At 39.3% G+C, this 18628-nt stretch overlaps 1 protein-coding gene across 1 annotated transcript in view; it reads left to right on the plus strand.

Annotated features, from left to right (window-relative positions):
* Positions 1-18628, plus strand: part of MCF2L (MCF.2 cell line derived transforming sequence-like) — a gene marked incomplete at its 5' end in the record, with an annotated part of 38838 nt that extends 20210 nt beyond the window's left edge. The window contains 17 exon segments of the mRNA XM_009874396.1: positions 906-972; positions 4424-4539; positions 5440-5509; positions 6236-6328; positions 6490-6582; positions 7892-8017; positions 8745-8966; positions 9540-9632; positions 10143-10221; positions 10357-10423; positions 11686-11801; positions 12450-12536; positions 13843-13917; positions 17299-17426; positions 18060-18172; positions 18300-18403; positions 18534-18628. Of these exon segments, the coding sequence (XP_009872698.1) occupies positions 906-972; positions 4424-4539; positions 5440-5509; positions 6236-6328; positions 6490-6582; positions 7892-8017; positions 8745-8966; positions 9540-9632; positions 10143-10221; positions 10357-10423; positions 11686-11801; positions 12450-12536; positions 13843-13917; positions 17299-17426; positions 18060-18172; positions 18300-18403; positions 18534-18628 (1744 nt within the window).

The following is an 18628-nucleotide window of genomic DNA, read 5'->3' on the forward strand; positions in this document are numbered from 1 at the left end:
ATGCTTCAGAAGGCTTTGTCTTTTTATATGGTTCTTTTTAGTTCCTATTTTGATAAACGTTAAGAAAAATCTCTTATATAAAATCTGGACAATATATCTTATATCCAGAAAATAACTTAATACCACCTGCAATGTATGTAAGCAGACCTTGCAGTTCTACCTGTAAATTGGATACTTCTGTCTTATCACTTTAAAACCACATGTTAAATTGTACAAAATTACAAGGGGGAGGGAGATTTAAGAGGGAAGCATGCTTGCTTGACCATTAGGGACATTAAAGCAGCATTATGATATTGTAAGTGTGCCCTAAATGCCTCTAAATTAAAGTGACTGGTGTAACTTTAAGTCTGTATTTCCTATGCAGTTCTAACTCCAGCTCCTGTAATACTTGCAAACACAGCATAACCAGATTTTATGTGTACAGTGATAAAATGCTTTGCTGCTTCAGTTCAGTTACTACAGCACTTAAGATGCTAGATTTGACTTTTTTCCTCTTTAAACACATTTTCAAAAATTTTGAAACATTTTAAAAGTACATTATTCTTGATAAGGATAAATAAACTGCTGACAGAAATATCCATGAAACGTAACATTTTCAGTTATCTGGAAATTGTTCTCTTGTTGTCTAAAGTCGTGGAAGGAGTGGTCAGACACTGGAATAGACTGCTTAGGGAGGTGGTTGAGTTGCTATCCCTGGATGTGTTCAAGTGTTGTTTAGATGGGGTGTTGGGTGATATGGTTTAGGGGTGAACTTGTAGTGTAGGGTCAATGGTTGGACTCGATGGGTCTTTTCCAACCTGAATTGTTCTGTGATTCTATGATAAAGTGAAGTACAAACACGGAGTTAAAGTAATCACTTTTCACAAGTGAATAGGCCTGCCTTAATTTTCATTCTTTGTCTGCAGGCATGTGATTAATGAACTTATTGAGACTGAACGAGCATATGTGGAAGAACTTCTCTGTGTTCTTGAGGTAAAGATTAAACTTCACAGCAGCTGTTAGTGAATCTCTTTCTTTCATTTCACGGATGCTCCTATGCTTTCCTTACCACTCTAATGCCTCTGCTTGTCTCATCAAGCAATGTGATCATTACATCTTTCCTCACTCATCATATTTTCACGGAGACAAGAATGGCAATCTTTTTCTAAAAATATTCGTGCAACTATGATTTTGTATTAGAAAACACAAACTGGACAGAAAATAAGATATGCCTAAGTATTTAGGTGGAACGTAGTGAGATTTGTAATGATCGTGAGTTCCTGCAGAAGTTCATCCCAGAGTCTTGGGTCAACTCCAGGAAGGTTTTGTGTCACACAGAATGTGAATCTACATTGTGTCAGAGGAGAAGATTAGTTTCTTACCTCCCTCTTTGCCTATCTTTAAGTGGTCTTTCAAATGTCTTGGGTACAAATGTGGCAACAGACTGCTTTGTAATAATATCTTGATTCAGAATTGTAAAGGAAACAGAGGTGTTCCCTTTGCTCCCCATTTCTGGAGGCACAGTTCCAGTCCTACTGAGCTGCTTGTAGAAATACGCTGCAGTATTCTGTGTTGTTCCTCAAGTTTAAGTCTCCAGACACGGATGTGTCATTCTGTTGTAGTCCAATTTGACTGTAGGAGATGATGAAGTTGCAGATAACTGAGACTGAATTATTTTAATCAGGATGAATCGGAATTGTGCCCACTGGGTAGTCTTGGTGTGCACGCCAATGTTACACTCCTAAATAGGAGCTGCCTTACTCTGTGGATTGGGAGTGATAATTTCTGAGTACATACTTTCAAGTAAGAGTACTGTATGAGAGGTTTGAACTCTGATCTTGGTTTTGTCTAGTTTGTGCTCAGCTTCCCACAGCATTTATGTCCGGGGTCCAGCCCAAGACCTTGGAAGTGTTGATAACGGTAGGATGGTTGCATCTGATGTGTGGTAATAAAGCAAGGTAGGTCTGGAGCGGACCTTGAAGGATTGATTTGTTCTCTGCTTTTGTATGCAATGATGTATGTACAGTTCTGTTCATAAGATCAAAACTCAAAATAGTTGGAGGATTTTTGGTCCTTACTGCTGCTGCTGAAGGGTTGTTGCAGAAATCTTTCTATTCCTCTGGTGTTATTCTTGCTTTGCATGTACACACTGTAGAGTGCAATCCTTGCCTTGCTAGGCCAGACTCTCTTGGTTTTCTGCCAGTGTGATAGACTGTCCAGTACTCTCACCATGCCAGGCACACTTCTTGGTGCATCTTTGCTGTTTGGGATCTATCTCTCTCTAACTTGGGTGAGTAGGACTGCCAGCAGTAATTCTAGATGAGATCCTTGCTGAGGTATGGTTCAACGGCAGTCTTCCAGCTTTTGAGTAATTCTAGTTATTAATCCGTAGTTCTGGCTATTCTTCCAATTCCTTTGTTTCTCCTATTCTATTAATCTTCCTATTTTCCCTGTAAAATTAACCTGATCCTCCTTTTCTCCTATTGTTATGTCATATTTAATTGCCATACATTTTCTCTCTGCCAAGGATTCCAAAAGGGGAAAAAAAACCCAAAAAACCACAAGATAGTTCCCGAGATTGATTACTGGAAGACTGCCATAGCTGCTTTTGTCCGAGATTGGTAGTTTTCATTTCATTAATAACCACAGTCATCCAACTTTATTTTGTGAAATACAGTTATTTTTATTGGGGAAAAATAGTGACCAGGTCTTTTTTTAGGTATTGCCTCCTTTTTCTACTTGATGCTTTTGGAACACCTTTCAAATAGAAGACTAAGCAAAGCCTTATATGTTCTTAAAGCAAGATTAAATGATTCCCCATGGCTGCATGGAGTAGCTTTCCCTCACCTTTCTTAAAACACAAGTACTACATAGGGAGTAAAACATGGAGGTGTTTTATTTTTTTTTTTTAAGAAGTATTACATCAGCCTGAAAGTTAAAAAAAAATAAATGTCAAAAGCGTTTTGTCAGTGGCTGGATTTCAGGCTTTTATTCTTTCAGAATTCCAGAGTACTGAGTTCCGTCAAGTTTGTTTTCACCTCAGCTGGTTTAGGTACCCTTTCTTTATGCCAATCCTGACTTTGCAGCTATGTTCAGTATCATCTTTACTTCAGGTGGAAATTAATCATTCTCTTCATGCATTTTGTCACTGTATCCGAACTGCATGGTGTTCTTTCTCTGTTAATTTTAATTAATTCTATTTTATGTAAATTTTGTTTATCTTTTTTAAGGCTATACCACTTTGGTTTTTCACCCCTCTCTGTCAGACTCTGCATTTTCCTATTTGGGAGGAGAGATATGAGATAGACACCAATGGTTAGGTATCTGTGAGCTGCAGCATCGTTGCCTGTACTGTTGGGTTTTTTCTTTTTTGTGGTGTTCGAGGGAAAAAAATGCCCAGATTTTTAAGAGAGTGTTTCTGATTTTAAAAATAAAAATAAAAATCTTACTAGGCTAGCTGACTTTACCAGCTAGTTTTGCTAGTTTATGTATTTTTTACATCACTTTGAAATTTAAAATCTTGGTTGTAGGTGCACTTTTGCTTATCCTTAAATGTAATTCAGGTTGTTACAATTCACTGCAGTTTGCTGTAATCAGTGTCACTAATGCAGTGACCACCTTGTCCATGGTAATTGTGTTTTAAACAAAACAAAAAACCTAACCCAAATCTAAAGTGGGTTGCGTCATCTTCCTTAGGTGCCTGTACACTAAGAAATCTGCTTACCGTACAGGTACTAGAGAACTCTTGCAGTTTTTCTGCTTAATTGATTAGGGGTGTCTTGTTTGAGTTTGATGTTTTGGGGGGAGGGTTGTTTGGTATTTTGTTTTTTAGTGTTTTGAGAGATCACTTAATTGCAGATTAGTGACCTTGGGATCAGAGGACAGCAGTCCTATCTATGCCAGATACAAAAGAATGCGGCCTTGTATGAAAAATAGAAGATGTCAGAATCTAAATTTATGACTTTTAGTACCAAAGCTAATGTAAATGTCTTAAAGATAGAATTTGCAGCTTAGTGATTACTGTTAGCTGAAGAAATAACAGTCAGCTTGTTCTGTCATACTAAGAGTTAAGACTAGCATGAACGTTTATGTGGGTACTGGAACTGTGGCTTTAAACTCAAGTGTGTAAAGTCTGATAGAAAAATTATGAACTGTAATTTGTAAGCAGTATGGGAATATATAGCCTTTACTTGGTGGAAATAATTGCAAATTTTCTTTCCTCCTTGCTTAACTAACATTGCAGTAATTACTCAAGTGTCTTTTTAAAGATTATGCTTGTATCTTACTGGACTGAGGGAAAATCAGAAACAGTATACTTTTTTCATGATTAATATTGTGCTTTTTCTTTGCTGTCTGTCAGCCTGCAGGCAGACTGCCTTGTCAGAGAGAGATAAGTACGGCAAGTCAAGGGAGAAAATCAGTGTGCCTCTCTCCTGTGTTGCAGGGATATGCTGCAGAGATGGACAACCCCTTAATGGCTCATCTTATTTCACCAGAACTCCAAAATAAGAAGGATATCTTGTTTGGGAATATGGAAGAAATTTATCACTTTCACAACAGGTGAGGATTTTGCAATCCAACATAAAAATAGCATTTGGGTGGGGTTCCTTACTCTTTCTTTTAATCTGATTTAAATTGCTAAAAGATTCTGACTGAGTTTCCACTTGGCTATCTGGCATGTCAAAATTCACATTGTGTAGAAGAGGAAAAGCAAAATATCTATAAAAGGTGAGCAAAGCTGTGTGAAACTTTATTCAGGTGTTTGCAGGACACAGATAAAATTTTGCATTGTTGTCCTCTTCCTGAGGAAAGATGTTGGGTACTCGTTGCAGGGTTTGTTTGGGTTTCTTTTTTTTTTTTATGAAATTTGCTATGAAAAGTAAATTATTGTTCTAAACTACAAATTCCCAACTCTTGTATCTAGTTGAGGCAGGTTAATTTTATGCTTGAGTAACCGCTCTCTGAAGTTTGAATCCTTGCTGCTGGAGAGGTATTCACGGGATATTTTAATTGGTAGACAAGAGGTTGTTCTCAAAAGAAGATAACCTCATTAAATAGTTGTTTCTTATTCAGGCAAAATTAAACTGGTAGTTTTGCCACTGATCTTTTTGATTTGGTTCAGTTGTATGTTTCTGGTGTTTGGTAGTACTTGGAATAAAAAACCTAACGCTTTAAACTGTACAAATTCTACTGCCAAATACACAAGGCAGGGAAACAAAATCCTTCTTCCCTTCGCAATCTTCTGTTTGATTTCTGTTATAGCAGCAGTAAGCTAAAATAAATTCATTAGAATATTTGTTGTAATTTGCTATCCCTTTTTACTTACATGATCTCAAAGAGTTTTCTTTAGTTTTTTTAGTACAACGATTTTTCCAAAAGTCTAGAAAACGAATTGCAAGAATGTGGACAGTTAGTACAACTGTTTTAACGAGTGGTCTAAGAAAATCTTCTTCCTTGTAGAATATTCTTGAGAGAACTAGAAAACTATGTAGAATACCCAGAACTAGTAGGACGGTGCTTTCTCGATCAGGTACGTGTCATCTTTTTTTGGCATTTCCTTGTTAAGCCCCTCTAAGACTGTAACATATGAGTTTCATGTAGTAATTGCCACCACATCCCCTTCATTTGTCTTGAATAGGTAACAGGTTGAGAATGTAGATGTTAATTGACAGTTGGGGATATTTTCTGCTGTGTGGGGTGGTTACAATTTAGAAAGAGTCACTACTTTCTTGAAGGAAAATGGCTCTACTGAGGTGTCAGGAAAACACAGAGGAGATATACACTCTGTCCTTTCACATCACTACAAAAGATTGGTTTACTTGGTTAGATTTCTCAGTTTTGTTTTTTGCTGTTGTTGTTGTTCTTTTCTGTCTTCTTTAAAGAATACATCCCAACAGAGTAAATCCGAAATATTTTAATCCTGTAAATAGAAAGCTATGACAGGATTAAGTTCATTTTCATCTGGGGTTTATTAAACGATTAGTAAATATAATATACACTTCTCTGTAGGGTGCTTAACATTCAGCTGAAGCAAAAATTAACAGGAACAATTTATTCTGATGTTCCAAGTTCAGAACTGGTAGCCATTGCAAAGTCAGTGATTTTGAGTACTCAGTTTTTACTTGGGATGCCTCAAGGTATTGCATTTTGGGTGCTGCTTTTTCCTAGCCTTATTAGGAAAAAAAAAAATCTTACTAAATTTGTCTATTCGGGTCACAAGAATTTATTAACTTTCTGCTTGTCTCTCCAATTTCAGATGGAAGATTTCCAGATTTATGAAAAATACTGTCAAAATAAACCTCGATCTGAAAGTTTGTGGAGACAGTTTTCAGATTCTGTCTTCTTTCAGGTATTATGCTCACTTGAGTCTTTAAAATAATAGTAGATTTGTTTTCGTTGTGGTTTGGGTTGGCAGGGTTGGGTATTTATTTATTTATTTATTTAGTCATCTGAAGATCAAATAACAAAAATATTGATTAGTGTCCTGATAAAATCCAACACTGATTACAGGAATGACAAAGGAAACTTGATCACAAGCTCAGTTTGGACTCATACTTGCTGAAACCCGTTCAAAGAATAACCAAATACCAATTATTGCTAAAGGTACGTGTTACTAAACTATAATGCTAAGTACATTTTGTGCAATTTTTTTTTTTAAATGCTGCTTTAATCAGACTACTGGAGAGAAATCAAAAAGTGAGCGGACAGACGTAGAATTTGAAACAGAGACAAATCCCACTCTATCAGCTTTCAGCTTGTTTCTTTTTCACTAAAAACTGCAGGCAAATGTTATGCAGGCACCTCGTGTAACTGCTTCTGTCCTTATATTTCTGCTGAAGAGAAGAATGAAAAATTGATTAGGAGAAAAAGAAGGACCAAGAAACCTTTGCAAGAAACCTTTGCAAGAAACCTTTGCAAGAAACCGTTGCTGGTTTCTAGGAAATGCATTCTAGGAAAAGCACTTGACCGAGACCACTGTATGGTGTTTTTATGAAGGATGCTGTTGTGATTCACTCAAACATGCTATTCTGAGAGAGCAAAATGAGAACAATATATTATCATAAACTTTTAAACTAATGTATAAGGTCTTGACATGTTTGAAGTAAGAAATATTTCCCACATAGACACATATTTCAATAACTGTATTTAACAATAGTGTAAAAAAATTTACCTCAGACCAAATTTACTCCTGAGTTAAAAACAAGCTGAAGGTAACAGCTTTTAAAGAAGTAATTACATTGTCTATATAAAGATAGGAGTATTAGAAAGGTTTTTGTTTTAAAGTATCTTCACTGCCTGCTGTCCAAGAGTAAATGCTTATTTACTCATACCATGGAGTCTGGGGAGTTCCAGGTGAACTTGCAGCTATGTTTATCTGGATCAAATTGGAAGATGCAGCTCTCTTCAATAAGCCCTTTGGAGAAGGGATGCTTTTTTTAAATGTGTAGACAGTGCTCATTGCAGTAAGGTTAAGTCTGTTACTAGCATCCCAGGCCTAACCGTTATTCACATAGTAAAAGAAATTTACCTATATTTTTACATTTGTTCACTTTTAAAAAGTAACAGATAGAATAAGTACCCTTTTATGTTGTTTGGTGATTTGGATGTTGGTGGGTTTTTTTAGCAGTTGTGATGAGAAACATCTTTGCAAAGCTAGTCTTGTAATATTCTTAGGTAAAATTTACAAAACTTCTGGATGAATGGAGCGTATTTGTCTAACAGCAGAGATGGGAAATAAAACTTCAAGATCTTCTGAACTCCAGTCTCTATTTAACCTGTTAGATTATATGGTATAAAACTTTACTGGTTAGCTGGAAAAAACTCAGCCCAAATTGTATTAAAATTTGAACATTCCTAGTTACTGCTGTTTCCGAAGCTAAGTATGTGTGTTGTCGTTGCCTTGCCCACTCAGGAAATGCTCAAGTACAGTAAGAACTGTGATGGTGCTGAAGATCTTCAGGAGGCATTAACTTCTATTCTGGGTATTCTCAAAGCAGTTAATGATTCTATGCACCAGATAGCCATTACAGGCTATGATGTGAGTAACAGTATTCTTACTTCATTTTTAGTTTATTTTCATTTATTTCTTGGATATATGTACAGTGTACCCTATACCATGTACTAATAATGAGAAGAATGGTTTGTAAAATGTGCCTTTAAATTAAATTGTGCAATGGAAATAATGCAGAATGGCTCTCTCTATGCTCTTCTGAAGTTTTGCTGCTATGAATAATATTTTCCTCTGTCTGCACAAGTTGGTTTTTTTTCTTTGATCTGCTTGACACTTGAGTTAGAAACTGAAAATTATCATGCAGAGTCTGGTTTAGGCTACTGCCACATGGGACTTGCTGCTAAGTTTTTATATCTATGTGTAAAACTACACCCAAAACTTCCAGTCCAAGCAAACAAACAAACAATACCAACCCACAACATAGGCAACTTTGGAGCAGAAGGTTTTGGGAAATAAAACCCTCAAACAAACAAATATGTGTATTGTGTTGCGTCCTCTCTATGTGTGTAGATCTCTGTATCTCTGCTACTGTTCCTCTTGACTCTAAAATCCTGCCTTGAACAGTGTTAGGGAGAGAAAATTAGGTGTAAAAATCCAACACTGACTGTCTTTTCATTGCATTTCCAAACCCAGCATAAACACTGATGTGAGAGATTATTTGGAACAATACAACTTGCAAAGACCTGTTCAGAGTATGCATTTTAGTCTGATATTATCTCTTTGGAGTTATAAATATTGCTTTTCTTTGTTCCAGGGAAACCTGAATGAGCTGGGCAAGCTTTTAATGCAGGGATCCTTCAATGTCTGGACTGATCATAAAAAGGGTCACTCAAAGGTGAAAGATTTAGCACGCTTCAAGCCAATGCAGCGACATCTCTTCCTCCACGAGAAAGCAGTGCTCTTCTGTAAAAAGCGAGAAGAAAATGGAGAGGGATACGAGAAAGCACCTTCCTATAGCTACAAACACTCCTTAAATGTAAGACGCTGAGCAGTCCAGTAAGGTCAAGGTATTGAGGGCTTAGCCTGCAGTAACACAACATTCTAGGTTTTTTGCCTGCAGAGCTGTGTTACAGTTTTACACTGGAAACTTTGCCCTTTTAGTCAAACCTAACTGGTGCTGCAGGTCTGTGTGACCTCATGTTGCTGTCTGCTAGAGAGATGGTAGGCAGGAAATTACCCTTTGAGAAAATCCAAGTCTGGCTGAATGGCAGTTGCATTAAATCACACAGAAAATGTAGAGCAGGGTAGCGTTAAACAGATGAAAGATTTGGTGGTCTGGATTTTAAAAGAGGTGTCTTGTGGGTCAATCTCCATTTAATGTACCTAAACCTTTCTTTCCCTCCAAGATAGCTAAGCTGATACAAAACACTAAATCTCTTATGTTCAATGTGTGGATCATATGTTACTAGCTATTCTTTTCCTTAAGCAAGAGGCCAAAGGTGGTTTTCCTTTTCTGAAATTGAGTACCAAAGAATACCAGTAGCCGCCTGCTTCCATTGTTACCATAATTGCTGTGTGGTAGGTCAGCTTCTGTTCTCTTTGCTTCCAGATGGCAGCAGTTGGGATAACAGAAAATGTCAAAGGTGATGCAAAAAAGTTTGAAATTTGGTATAATGCAAGGGAAGAAGTTTACATTATACAGGTAAATAACATGTCGATACTATATTTGGGAGCGGGAGGGGGAAAGGCAGAGAAAAGGTGGGGGGGAAGTCTAACTAAGAAGATCTGGAGATTTTTTTCCTCTGTTGTATCACTAATAGACAGTGATGAGGAAATGTAGAAAAAGGAGGTGGGGGAAGAAGGTGAAAAGTCCAAACCACCACCAGATAGATTCATAAGGTAGCTTCTTAATATATTTCAAATGCACAGTCTTCTGGGGGGAAAAGTAGTCACAGTTTACAATATCGCTGGGGGATATTGTGTGTGCCATTCCTGTTGCTCGCACTGGAGCAGTGGGTGGGTTGGGAGCCAGGGTTTGACTGTAGCACGTGCAGAGCCTCTGCCCCAGCATGTTCCAGTTGTCACAACTAGTTTTGTTCGCTGAAGGAGCAGAAAAGGGAACTCTGTCATTCTTGAAGGATTCCTCTAAGGCTGTGCTTTGGCATGCAACTCTTTGTCTGCTTGATGGCTGATTATATTTGGTTTTGGGTAGGCACCAACCCCTGAAGTTAAAGCTACTTGGGTAAATGAGATAAGAAAAGTACTGACGAGTCAACTGCAGGCATGCAGAGGTAAAATACATTTTTAATCTCTTTTTCTCTTTGAACTTCAAAACCTGCTCTGTATACCTTCAGTGTGTAGGACTGTAGAACTTAAATGTTCAAAACACAAATAAATTTTAATAGTTCTTCTTCCTTCCAATACAGAAGCTAGTCAGCACAGGACACTAGAACAAACACAGAGTTTACCTCTACCAGCATCATCTTGTACAAGGTAAGTAGGTTGTCAGATCAGCCTGGCTGTCTTGTAAATAATACTTATATATCTAGCTTGCAGTTCTTCATTACTCCAATCCCCTAATACTGGCCCCTATGTTTTAAGGGGTTCTTTTAGGTCTCTTCCTACTATGAAAAGGTAAAATGTGGGGTTTATCCTTCTCCAGAACTGTTACATTGACCAGCAGTGACATGGGCTCTTTCGGCTGATAGAGAACAGCACAGAGAAGTAATTTTCTGCACCAGCCAAAATGCTGGTGCTATTATGGGACTGTTTGTTGAACAGCTAATTATATACTTCACACCCCAGATAAGAGAATTATGTGGTGCAGCCTTTTCCTTCCTTCTCTGTTCTTTTCCTACACCAGGATAATTTTTTTCTTCCTTTTCTAATTTCATGTTATCTTCCTTTTTGTATTTTTCAGGGCATTGTCTTTTGTCTATCCCTTCTATTTCTTTTTCTTCTTTTTTTTTTTTTAACTGGTATGTTGATTCTTCCAGTATCCCAACCTCTGAGTCAAGCTTTTCTCATTTTCCTACTTTTTACTCTTTACCCTACCAATCTGTATGTTGTTCTGCTCTCAGCTGCTTTTCTGCCTTTTTCTGACACCTCTTTTTAATCCTTTGCTACTCATTTTTTCATTATATGTGTATATATCCATATGCCCGTGTGCTTACATCTTCAGTCATTCCCACACGCTGCGTGTTCGAATATGTACCAGTAGCTCTCTGCCTTGGATGGTTTGCATCTACTTATCGCTCAGGGAGAATTTCCCAAATGTGTAGTATTTGTGGGATGTTGTTCTCCATTCTATTCCCAACCAGAGGTGTGATGGGAATCCAGCTGCAAGTTCCAACCTATATTCTTTGTTCATCCCTCATCTGTTCCTGTGTTAAGAGGTTATGAGGGGCAGAGTTTATTCCTTTTCTCTTTTTTTTTTTTCTTAGTACATTCAGGAGGAAACTGTCAGCACAGAATGTGTGCCTGTAGCTTCTCAGTAGCTCACACTGCTGTAGTGTGTATGGTTGCAGTAAAATAGAGGAGCCTTTCTCTTTTGTATGGACTCATGGTCCTTAAATGCACTATCACCAATGACTTTTTCGGTCCTGGAAGCTATGATCCAGAAAGTAGCTAATAAGTGGCTTTTAGCCCATCTATCTTTGTGTAAAAGGCAGCCCGTGACCAAAGGTCACCACCCCTGTTCAGACCCAGATTTGCTGGAGATGGATTGATTGTCTTAATTTTCTTCCAATAAGCAGTCCTTCACGGAACCACATCAGAAACACCAAAAAAATGGAGGAGAGAAAAGCTGATCTCACAAGCCTAGAAGGTTATGGCACCACAGTAGCACCAAAGCACCCTGAGAAATGCAAAGGTGAGTTTACACGTGTGCATTGTTCCTATGAATTGCAAGGAGCATGCCTGCACTGCCGATGCACAGGCAGATCCACCAGCAGAGTGGCCACGGTAGTGCAGGGAAGGGCAGCATCACAGCTGAAGGAGCAGGGATTTCAGCCCACCCCACAACGCGCTGCCCACGCTGCACCCGCGTGCCAGTCCCTTCTGCCCTCAGCTTGGGGGATTCTGCTTTACATTGTGTGGTGTGGACAGGCCCAAAGCCACCTCGAATGAAGGGTCACCAAAAGGAGTTGGGAACTGTGTTGTGAGGTGCGAGCCTGCAGGAAGTCATTTCCTAGAGCTGCCCAGCTTCTCAGGGTTCTTGTCCTCTGGTTAAATTTCTTGATAGTACCTGTTCTGAAGGGGTTGGGGTGTTCTTTTGATTGGTTCTTTTCCCTTGAATTTTGGTTCCCATCATGGAGATTATTTACCAAAACAGTGGCAGCACAAGCCCCTGTGTAGTGAGAACAACTGGCCACTTGGGTTCTTCTGTTGTATCTGGACTTTCAGTTGTCCTTTCTCATCCTAAGATACAGGTTTCCTGGCAGGGCTGTGAACGATTTTTTGCCTTGTTCTTTTCATGGCCTTCTCTCTTTTCTTTCTGTGTCTCTTTCTTCCTTTGTAGATGACACTAGCTCTACCTCAGAATGCTCTGTACTGTCAAAAAAGTGCTTTACACTGCAGGGCTTTGCTAACCTCAAAAGTCAGAAAGGTAATTTGAAAAAAACCCAAAAAACAAAACCAAAAAAAGCTAGACTGACTGTTTTCTGTTTAAGGCTATAACTGAAGCATCACTTTGTGTATGTGTGTGTAGTGTAACAGATTTTCAGTGTATGCACTAGGTTGTTCACATAAGTCCAAGCCACATTACTGAGTCACAGACCCTGACAGGGAGTTTTCAAGAGAAACTGCCTCCAGAGAGGGAGGGGGAGATGCCCCTGGGAAAAGTGGAGCTGTTGGAGATGCAAGGGAAGGAGTTCAGTTTCCAGTGCCTCCAGTCTCACTATCGAGACCAAGGAAGGAGCTTACCGTGCCCCATCCTGTAGGAAAACTAGAGGAAGGAGGTTGTCTTTAGATCAAACATCTGGCCTGCTCCTAGCTTCAGTGGATCTGCCCCAAATGCACCTATACTTGGCAAAAAGGAATCAAGGTTTTGCTAGAGTATTTCTCTATTAGCATCCTTTCTAACAGAAATCCCAAAGCATGACTATAGCAGAATCTGTATGTTGCTTTGCTGGATACAAAAGTAAATAAAAATTTCCCTGTGCTTCCAGAAACAGGGTTTTTTGGTTTGGGGTTTTTTTTTTCCTCCTAAAATGCACAGGCAGAATCTGAGACCTTTCTTGCTTCCTCCTGCCAAGTAATTGTGCTGGTACACTCATTTCTTGCTTTGAACAGCTGTCTTTGAGCACTCTGAATTGCATTAAGATGATGGCACTTGTTCAAGAGCATGGATTTGGTTTTTTGGCTTTTTTGCCAAGCATCTTTTCAGAATGCCTTTTTAAAACCTGATTACCTTTGAGTTCTTTCTGGAGAGACTCTACGGTTATGTATCTAATGCTAATGAGGTGAGCACTAATATCCCATGCTTGCCTTGACAGAAACTCCATCTCCTTCTGCTAAAAGCCAGACATTGCCAATGATCCTGCTTACAGGACCAGGTATTGCTGTAGCACTAGATTTATATAAAAATGATTGCTTAATTTGATAACATTTGTCTAAAATTGAAATTGTGTATTCAGTTGATGTCTAGTTCATATAGAAAAGTTTACATATACTTTTATCTATTACTGTAACATAATTTTGTCAATTTATCTTCAAATAATCACTACATGTAAATAATTAACTGCTTCTGCTGTAATTGACCAATGATGGCTAAAATGATTACAGTGATTACAGAAATCCACTTGTTTTCCAGTGTAAACTCAAAGGTATTTAGCATGCAATCCACCTATTCTCTTTTTTCCAGTTCTTCAATATCTCTCTTCTGTGTTTTTTGCCTATTCATCCTCCTGCAGCTTCTCCTACCAGTCCTGACAAAAAAGCTAAACGACACGAAGTAGTGAGTGACCCAACTCCTTTTGGTTTAAGAGGTATAGTGATACCACACCTGTATTCCACAAATATCCACACCTCCCTCCTGTAATATGCTACATCAGAGCGCTGGGGATACCTATGTGATGCTGTTGTGAGCAGAGTGTTGGTATCAGCTGAATTTTTCCAAGCAGGTCTGTCAGCTTCTGTATATACTCTTTTTGATAGCACAACTGGTTGGAGTTTTACCTTGGCATCAAATGAAGTAGCATGTGTCTAAGTAGTTTGTAGGAGAGGGCATCTTCTCCTGAAGAAATGACCTGAAGCTGCATCTTTACTGGAATTATGGGGCATCCAGTTGCTGTGAGACACATTGTCTTCCAGTTAGCATCCTCCTGTCAGTGTGCTGCTTGTGGAGCGGATTTAACCTTTAAAAAAGGAAAATAAATAAATGAGAAACTCATGTACTCTAGTTAGAGTGGTCATCATCACCATCATGTGGAATTTCCATTTTAGATCTGCAATTATTACTCTAAGTCACAGTCCTGTTTCATCTTTCTTTGGGTGATTGTAGGCAATTTTTACCACCCTGTAAAACTCCAGATGATTTAGCTGAAACCCTTGAAGCAGTTTGCCTCCTGTCCTCCCAATCCACAGCTAAGCAAAGAATAGGAAAGTATGTCAGTTAAATGACCCATTTCTAAACAGCAAGGTTGTTGGCAAAGGCTTGACTACAAATCTCTAGGACTAATTAACTAGAGAGTATAAGGAGAGCGGTCCCTTTATTCTTGATTCTTTTTCCGTCACCATGTCTTTTAGAAAAATATTGTTCTGAGGATGAAGCTGTTTCAAGCCCTGTCATCATCCCTCTCTCCAGGTTTCCACAGCCTCTGTCTTTGTCTCAGCTGTGGAAACAGTGCAGGTTTAGCTACTGTGCTGGGGAAATTATGCAACCACTCACTTTGTCTGAGCAGCAGGTGGTGTAATCCCAGGCTGGACACATGCAGAAACTCCCCAAATGTGGATATGGGAGTTACAAGGTTAATCTTCTCCAGGTACCAGTCAAGCCTGTGATATCTCCAAGAACCACAGAAATCCTGAGGGCCTGAAAATACTATCAGAAAGCAAAGGGTGTTTTGTGGCCTTTTCCACAGATGGTAGAGTTTCCCAGTGTGGAGAGTCCTGGATCATTCCTAATTTAGAGTAAAATTTTTGGGTCTTTGAAACAGACTTGTCTGGCTTTCTGTCCTGTTCAGCAGCTTCTCACTTTGTGAAACCACTAAAGCAAGTAAATGATTTAAAAACATCTAGTAACTCCTCTCTCTGTCTTGGATCTTCTAATCTCTTTTCTCACGCTTTCTCTTCTCCATCCCTAAACCAAAGAAGGATAAACAGGCAATTAGCCTGGGCATTTCAGGATGACACTGCACCAGATCATGGCCACAGCTCCCCCAAGCAAAGCTCATTTCCTTTCACTACCACATTGCTCTGACTTAATCATGGTGAGCTTGAAGAAAATGAATAAGTGACAGAATCACATCTTACAGATAGATCCTATCTCTGAAGAAACGTGTGGGCACATTTCTGAAGAGAGGCAGTTAATGAATTCTTGGTTTTCCTGGCACCATCAAATCTAAACTCATTTCTGTATAACCTTGTCTTCTTTCAAGACTGTCTGCCATTTTCTTACCTTGCCTGCCTTTACAGAGATTTAGTCACACCGTACAGAATACACACATGCACATTGAATGTGCATACATAGTTTTGGTGCCTTTAATTAGCTAATCTGACCAGGACCATAGTGACCACTTCCCCTCCCTGCCCAGGATCAGGTGAGCTTTTATATGGATATCTTGACTGTAGAGTGCCAGCTTCTATGAGGTGCAGGAGTAGTGTTGCTACGACGGGATCAGCACAATATATGAAAGGGAAGTGGGTGAGGAACTAGAGCTGTTAACTAAAATGTTCCAGATGAGCAGGCCAATGAGTATGATGCTACAGAGAGTAATTACAGTGATTTCACTTTCTTTTTCTTTTGTGCAACTCGTTGCTTCTGTTTCTAATGAGAGCTGGGGACAATTAGGAGAAACCAAATTTTCTTTTGTTGCATTGTTCTTAGCCTGCAAATAACAGAAAGGGTTTCCGCTGTGTCCCATGAGCCAACTACAAGATGTGAGAATCCAAGGAAATTTGCATGGAGTACAGCAGAAATTTATTACTCAGTTTCTTCACAGATGGAAGTTCGTTCTTAACCCTGGACAGGGCCAAATGGGTCAGTACTTCTAACCTTGTGCAGGTCATCCAGCAGCGCAGGCGAGGTAAAAGTCCTACTCTGTTTGGTGTGCTCTGGGTGTGATTTGCTTCTGTGATTCTTAGATTGCTTTGGATTTACTCTAAAGGTGCTCAGGTTTTTTTCCTAATGCACTGGCTTGACCAGCCATGCAACAAATGCCTCAGAAGGAGTGAAAAGCAAAAATAGTGGTGCTTTCTCAGCTAGACTAACAGTTACATAAAAGTTGGGAGGTTTGTTCTTCCTTTCATTCTTTTCATTGAGTTTCCTTGTTACCATTTGGCTTGAACCAAGATCTTATGTACAAATATTTGCCTCTTCTATTATGACTTTTTCTTTATTATAAGAGCAACACATTTACTAGCAGCTGCTGACCTCAGTGGAAAGCATCCCACTAGTAAAACTTAGTGTAGTTTTGTTTGGAAAAGAATTTTGTGCATTTTGGATATGCTTCAGCTTTGCAGATAAATTACATGCTTCACCATGAGAGAGAAAAAAAGAACACTTGGCAATAAATTACAGGCAGGAGATTATTCTTGTGGTGTTTGGTGCAGTGACTGAACACCAAGATAAGTCACCCTGATTAAGTATCCCTGTGTCAGCCTGAATACCCTTAAATAATAAGCTGCCTCATCAGATGAAGTACAGAGTGCCTGTATCTTACTGAATTTCTTGATGGCTCTAAGTGCTCAGCAGTTTGAAGAAGGCAGTGCACGTACATCCCTTGTTCCAGCAGGCTGATTAGGTTGCTTTGGGTGACAAACCTGTGTGTTCATCTTCTTCCCATAAAGTATATGTTCCTGTCTTTTACTTCCTTCCAGGAAAAAGAACTTTTATCCACGGTTCATCTTTGTATGAGAGAAGTACTTGCTTTTTAGTTGGGAATTTGCATTCTGTCCATCTGTTTCCTTCTTTGTAAGTCCAAAGGGCCAAATTCACAGCTGTGCATTGCCACAACTCCACTTGCTGTGATAGAAATGGGCCAACTTCTGCCAGCGGGGAATTTCACCCAGTGGCTGTAGTAACTTCCCCATGTCCAGTTTTCCTTCCATTTGTGTTGATCACTTAAGAGTTTCTCACTGGGAAGAACATTTCTCCTAGACTGTGTCTCACTGCTGCAAAGTTAACGGTCGGCTCTTTGTTCCCCAAGGTTGGGCTAAAACCTCTCATTCCCTTGATGCATCTGAAGAAAACGATGGCTGGTCTAGCGCTGAGGAACCACTGAATTCATCAGATGCGGAGGAAGAAGGAGGAGGAGGGGGAGGCGAGATGAAGCTGGTAACCGGAAATGTTTTGCTGTCAAGCCCAGCAAATACCCATTACATTGCACTCAGCAGCACACAGGAATGCTTTTGACGCTTCCAGGAAGTGTCCACTTTGAAATCCTACACTGGGCAAAATTCCTAGGGCGATGGAAATAGCCCCTTCTCTTAAATCAGCCTTGTGTTTGTACCTGTGCCTTCGTATACCTGCAGACTCACAAGATCATGACTGCTCGTGCCACGGTGCGGCAGTCAAGCGATGACCTGCTCAGCCACCACGCCAACAGACTTCCACACAGACATCGTGTCACTAGTTTGCCAGCTTGGTTCTGGTTTTTTTGAGTTTGGGGGGTTTTTTTCTTTTCTTTTGATTTTTTTTTTTTTTTCCCCTGTAGAGATTTGAACTAATTGTTGTAATGGAAACATTTTGCAGAATGTTTTTCAGGGTGTGAGAATTCATATATTGAATTTGCATGTAATTGAACAGCAAAGTTTTACTGCCTCTCAGTATGTATATTTATACCATCTTCAGCATGTATGTGCATGAGAAAGAAGGGAAAAATACTATAATTTTCTAACAAATCTGTACTCTACCTTATAGTACTCAAAAGAAATAATGTGTTTGTGTTCTTCCTCTGTGTGCATTTAGACTCCTGGTAAATATACAGTTGTGACTGATTATGAGAAAGGAGTTGCTGAAGAATTTACAGTGAAAAGTGGAGAACTAGTTCAACTGATTCGTGAAGGGGAGGATGGACTTTGGTACGCAGATCTGTGTTTGGAGATTTTTATACGCAGAACTGTGTGTGGAAGGCAGATGTTTAGGGCAAAACTTTCAAAGGCATCATATGAAGCAATCTGACTTTTTTCTCTTCCCCTATTTTTTTAGGTATGTGAAGAACCTGAGCACTGGTAGAGAAGGCTGGATCCCAGCAAACAATCTGCTGATGCTCATAGGCAATTCAAAATCAGCTCAATCCTTAAGCAGCTCTGGTAGGCTATTTCTTTTAAATGAGATTTTCTCTCTGAAGATTCCTTTCGGCAAAGTTAGTTGTGAAAAACAGCCACCATATCATATTTTCTTTTGTGTTTTTTTTTTCTTGTTTTGCCTTTGCTTTCCCAGAATCAGGCACTGCCTCCAGCACTTTGAGCACATCATCAAGTTGCAGTGATAGCTGCAATGCCAGCAGCACCAGCTTCTCGGACATTAAGGGCTAA

This window comes from Apaloderma vittatum, unplaced genomic scaffold (genome assembly GCF_000703405.1).
Source record: "Apaloderma vittatum isolate BGI_N311 unplaced genomic scaffold, ASM70340v1 scaffold17608, whole genome shotgun sequence".
NCBI lineage: Eukaryota > Metazoa > Chordata > Aves > Trogoniformes > Trogonidae > Apaloderma > Apaloderma vittatum.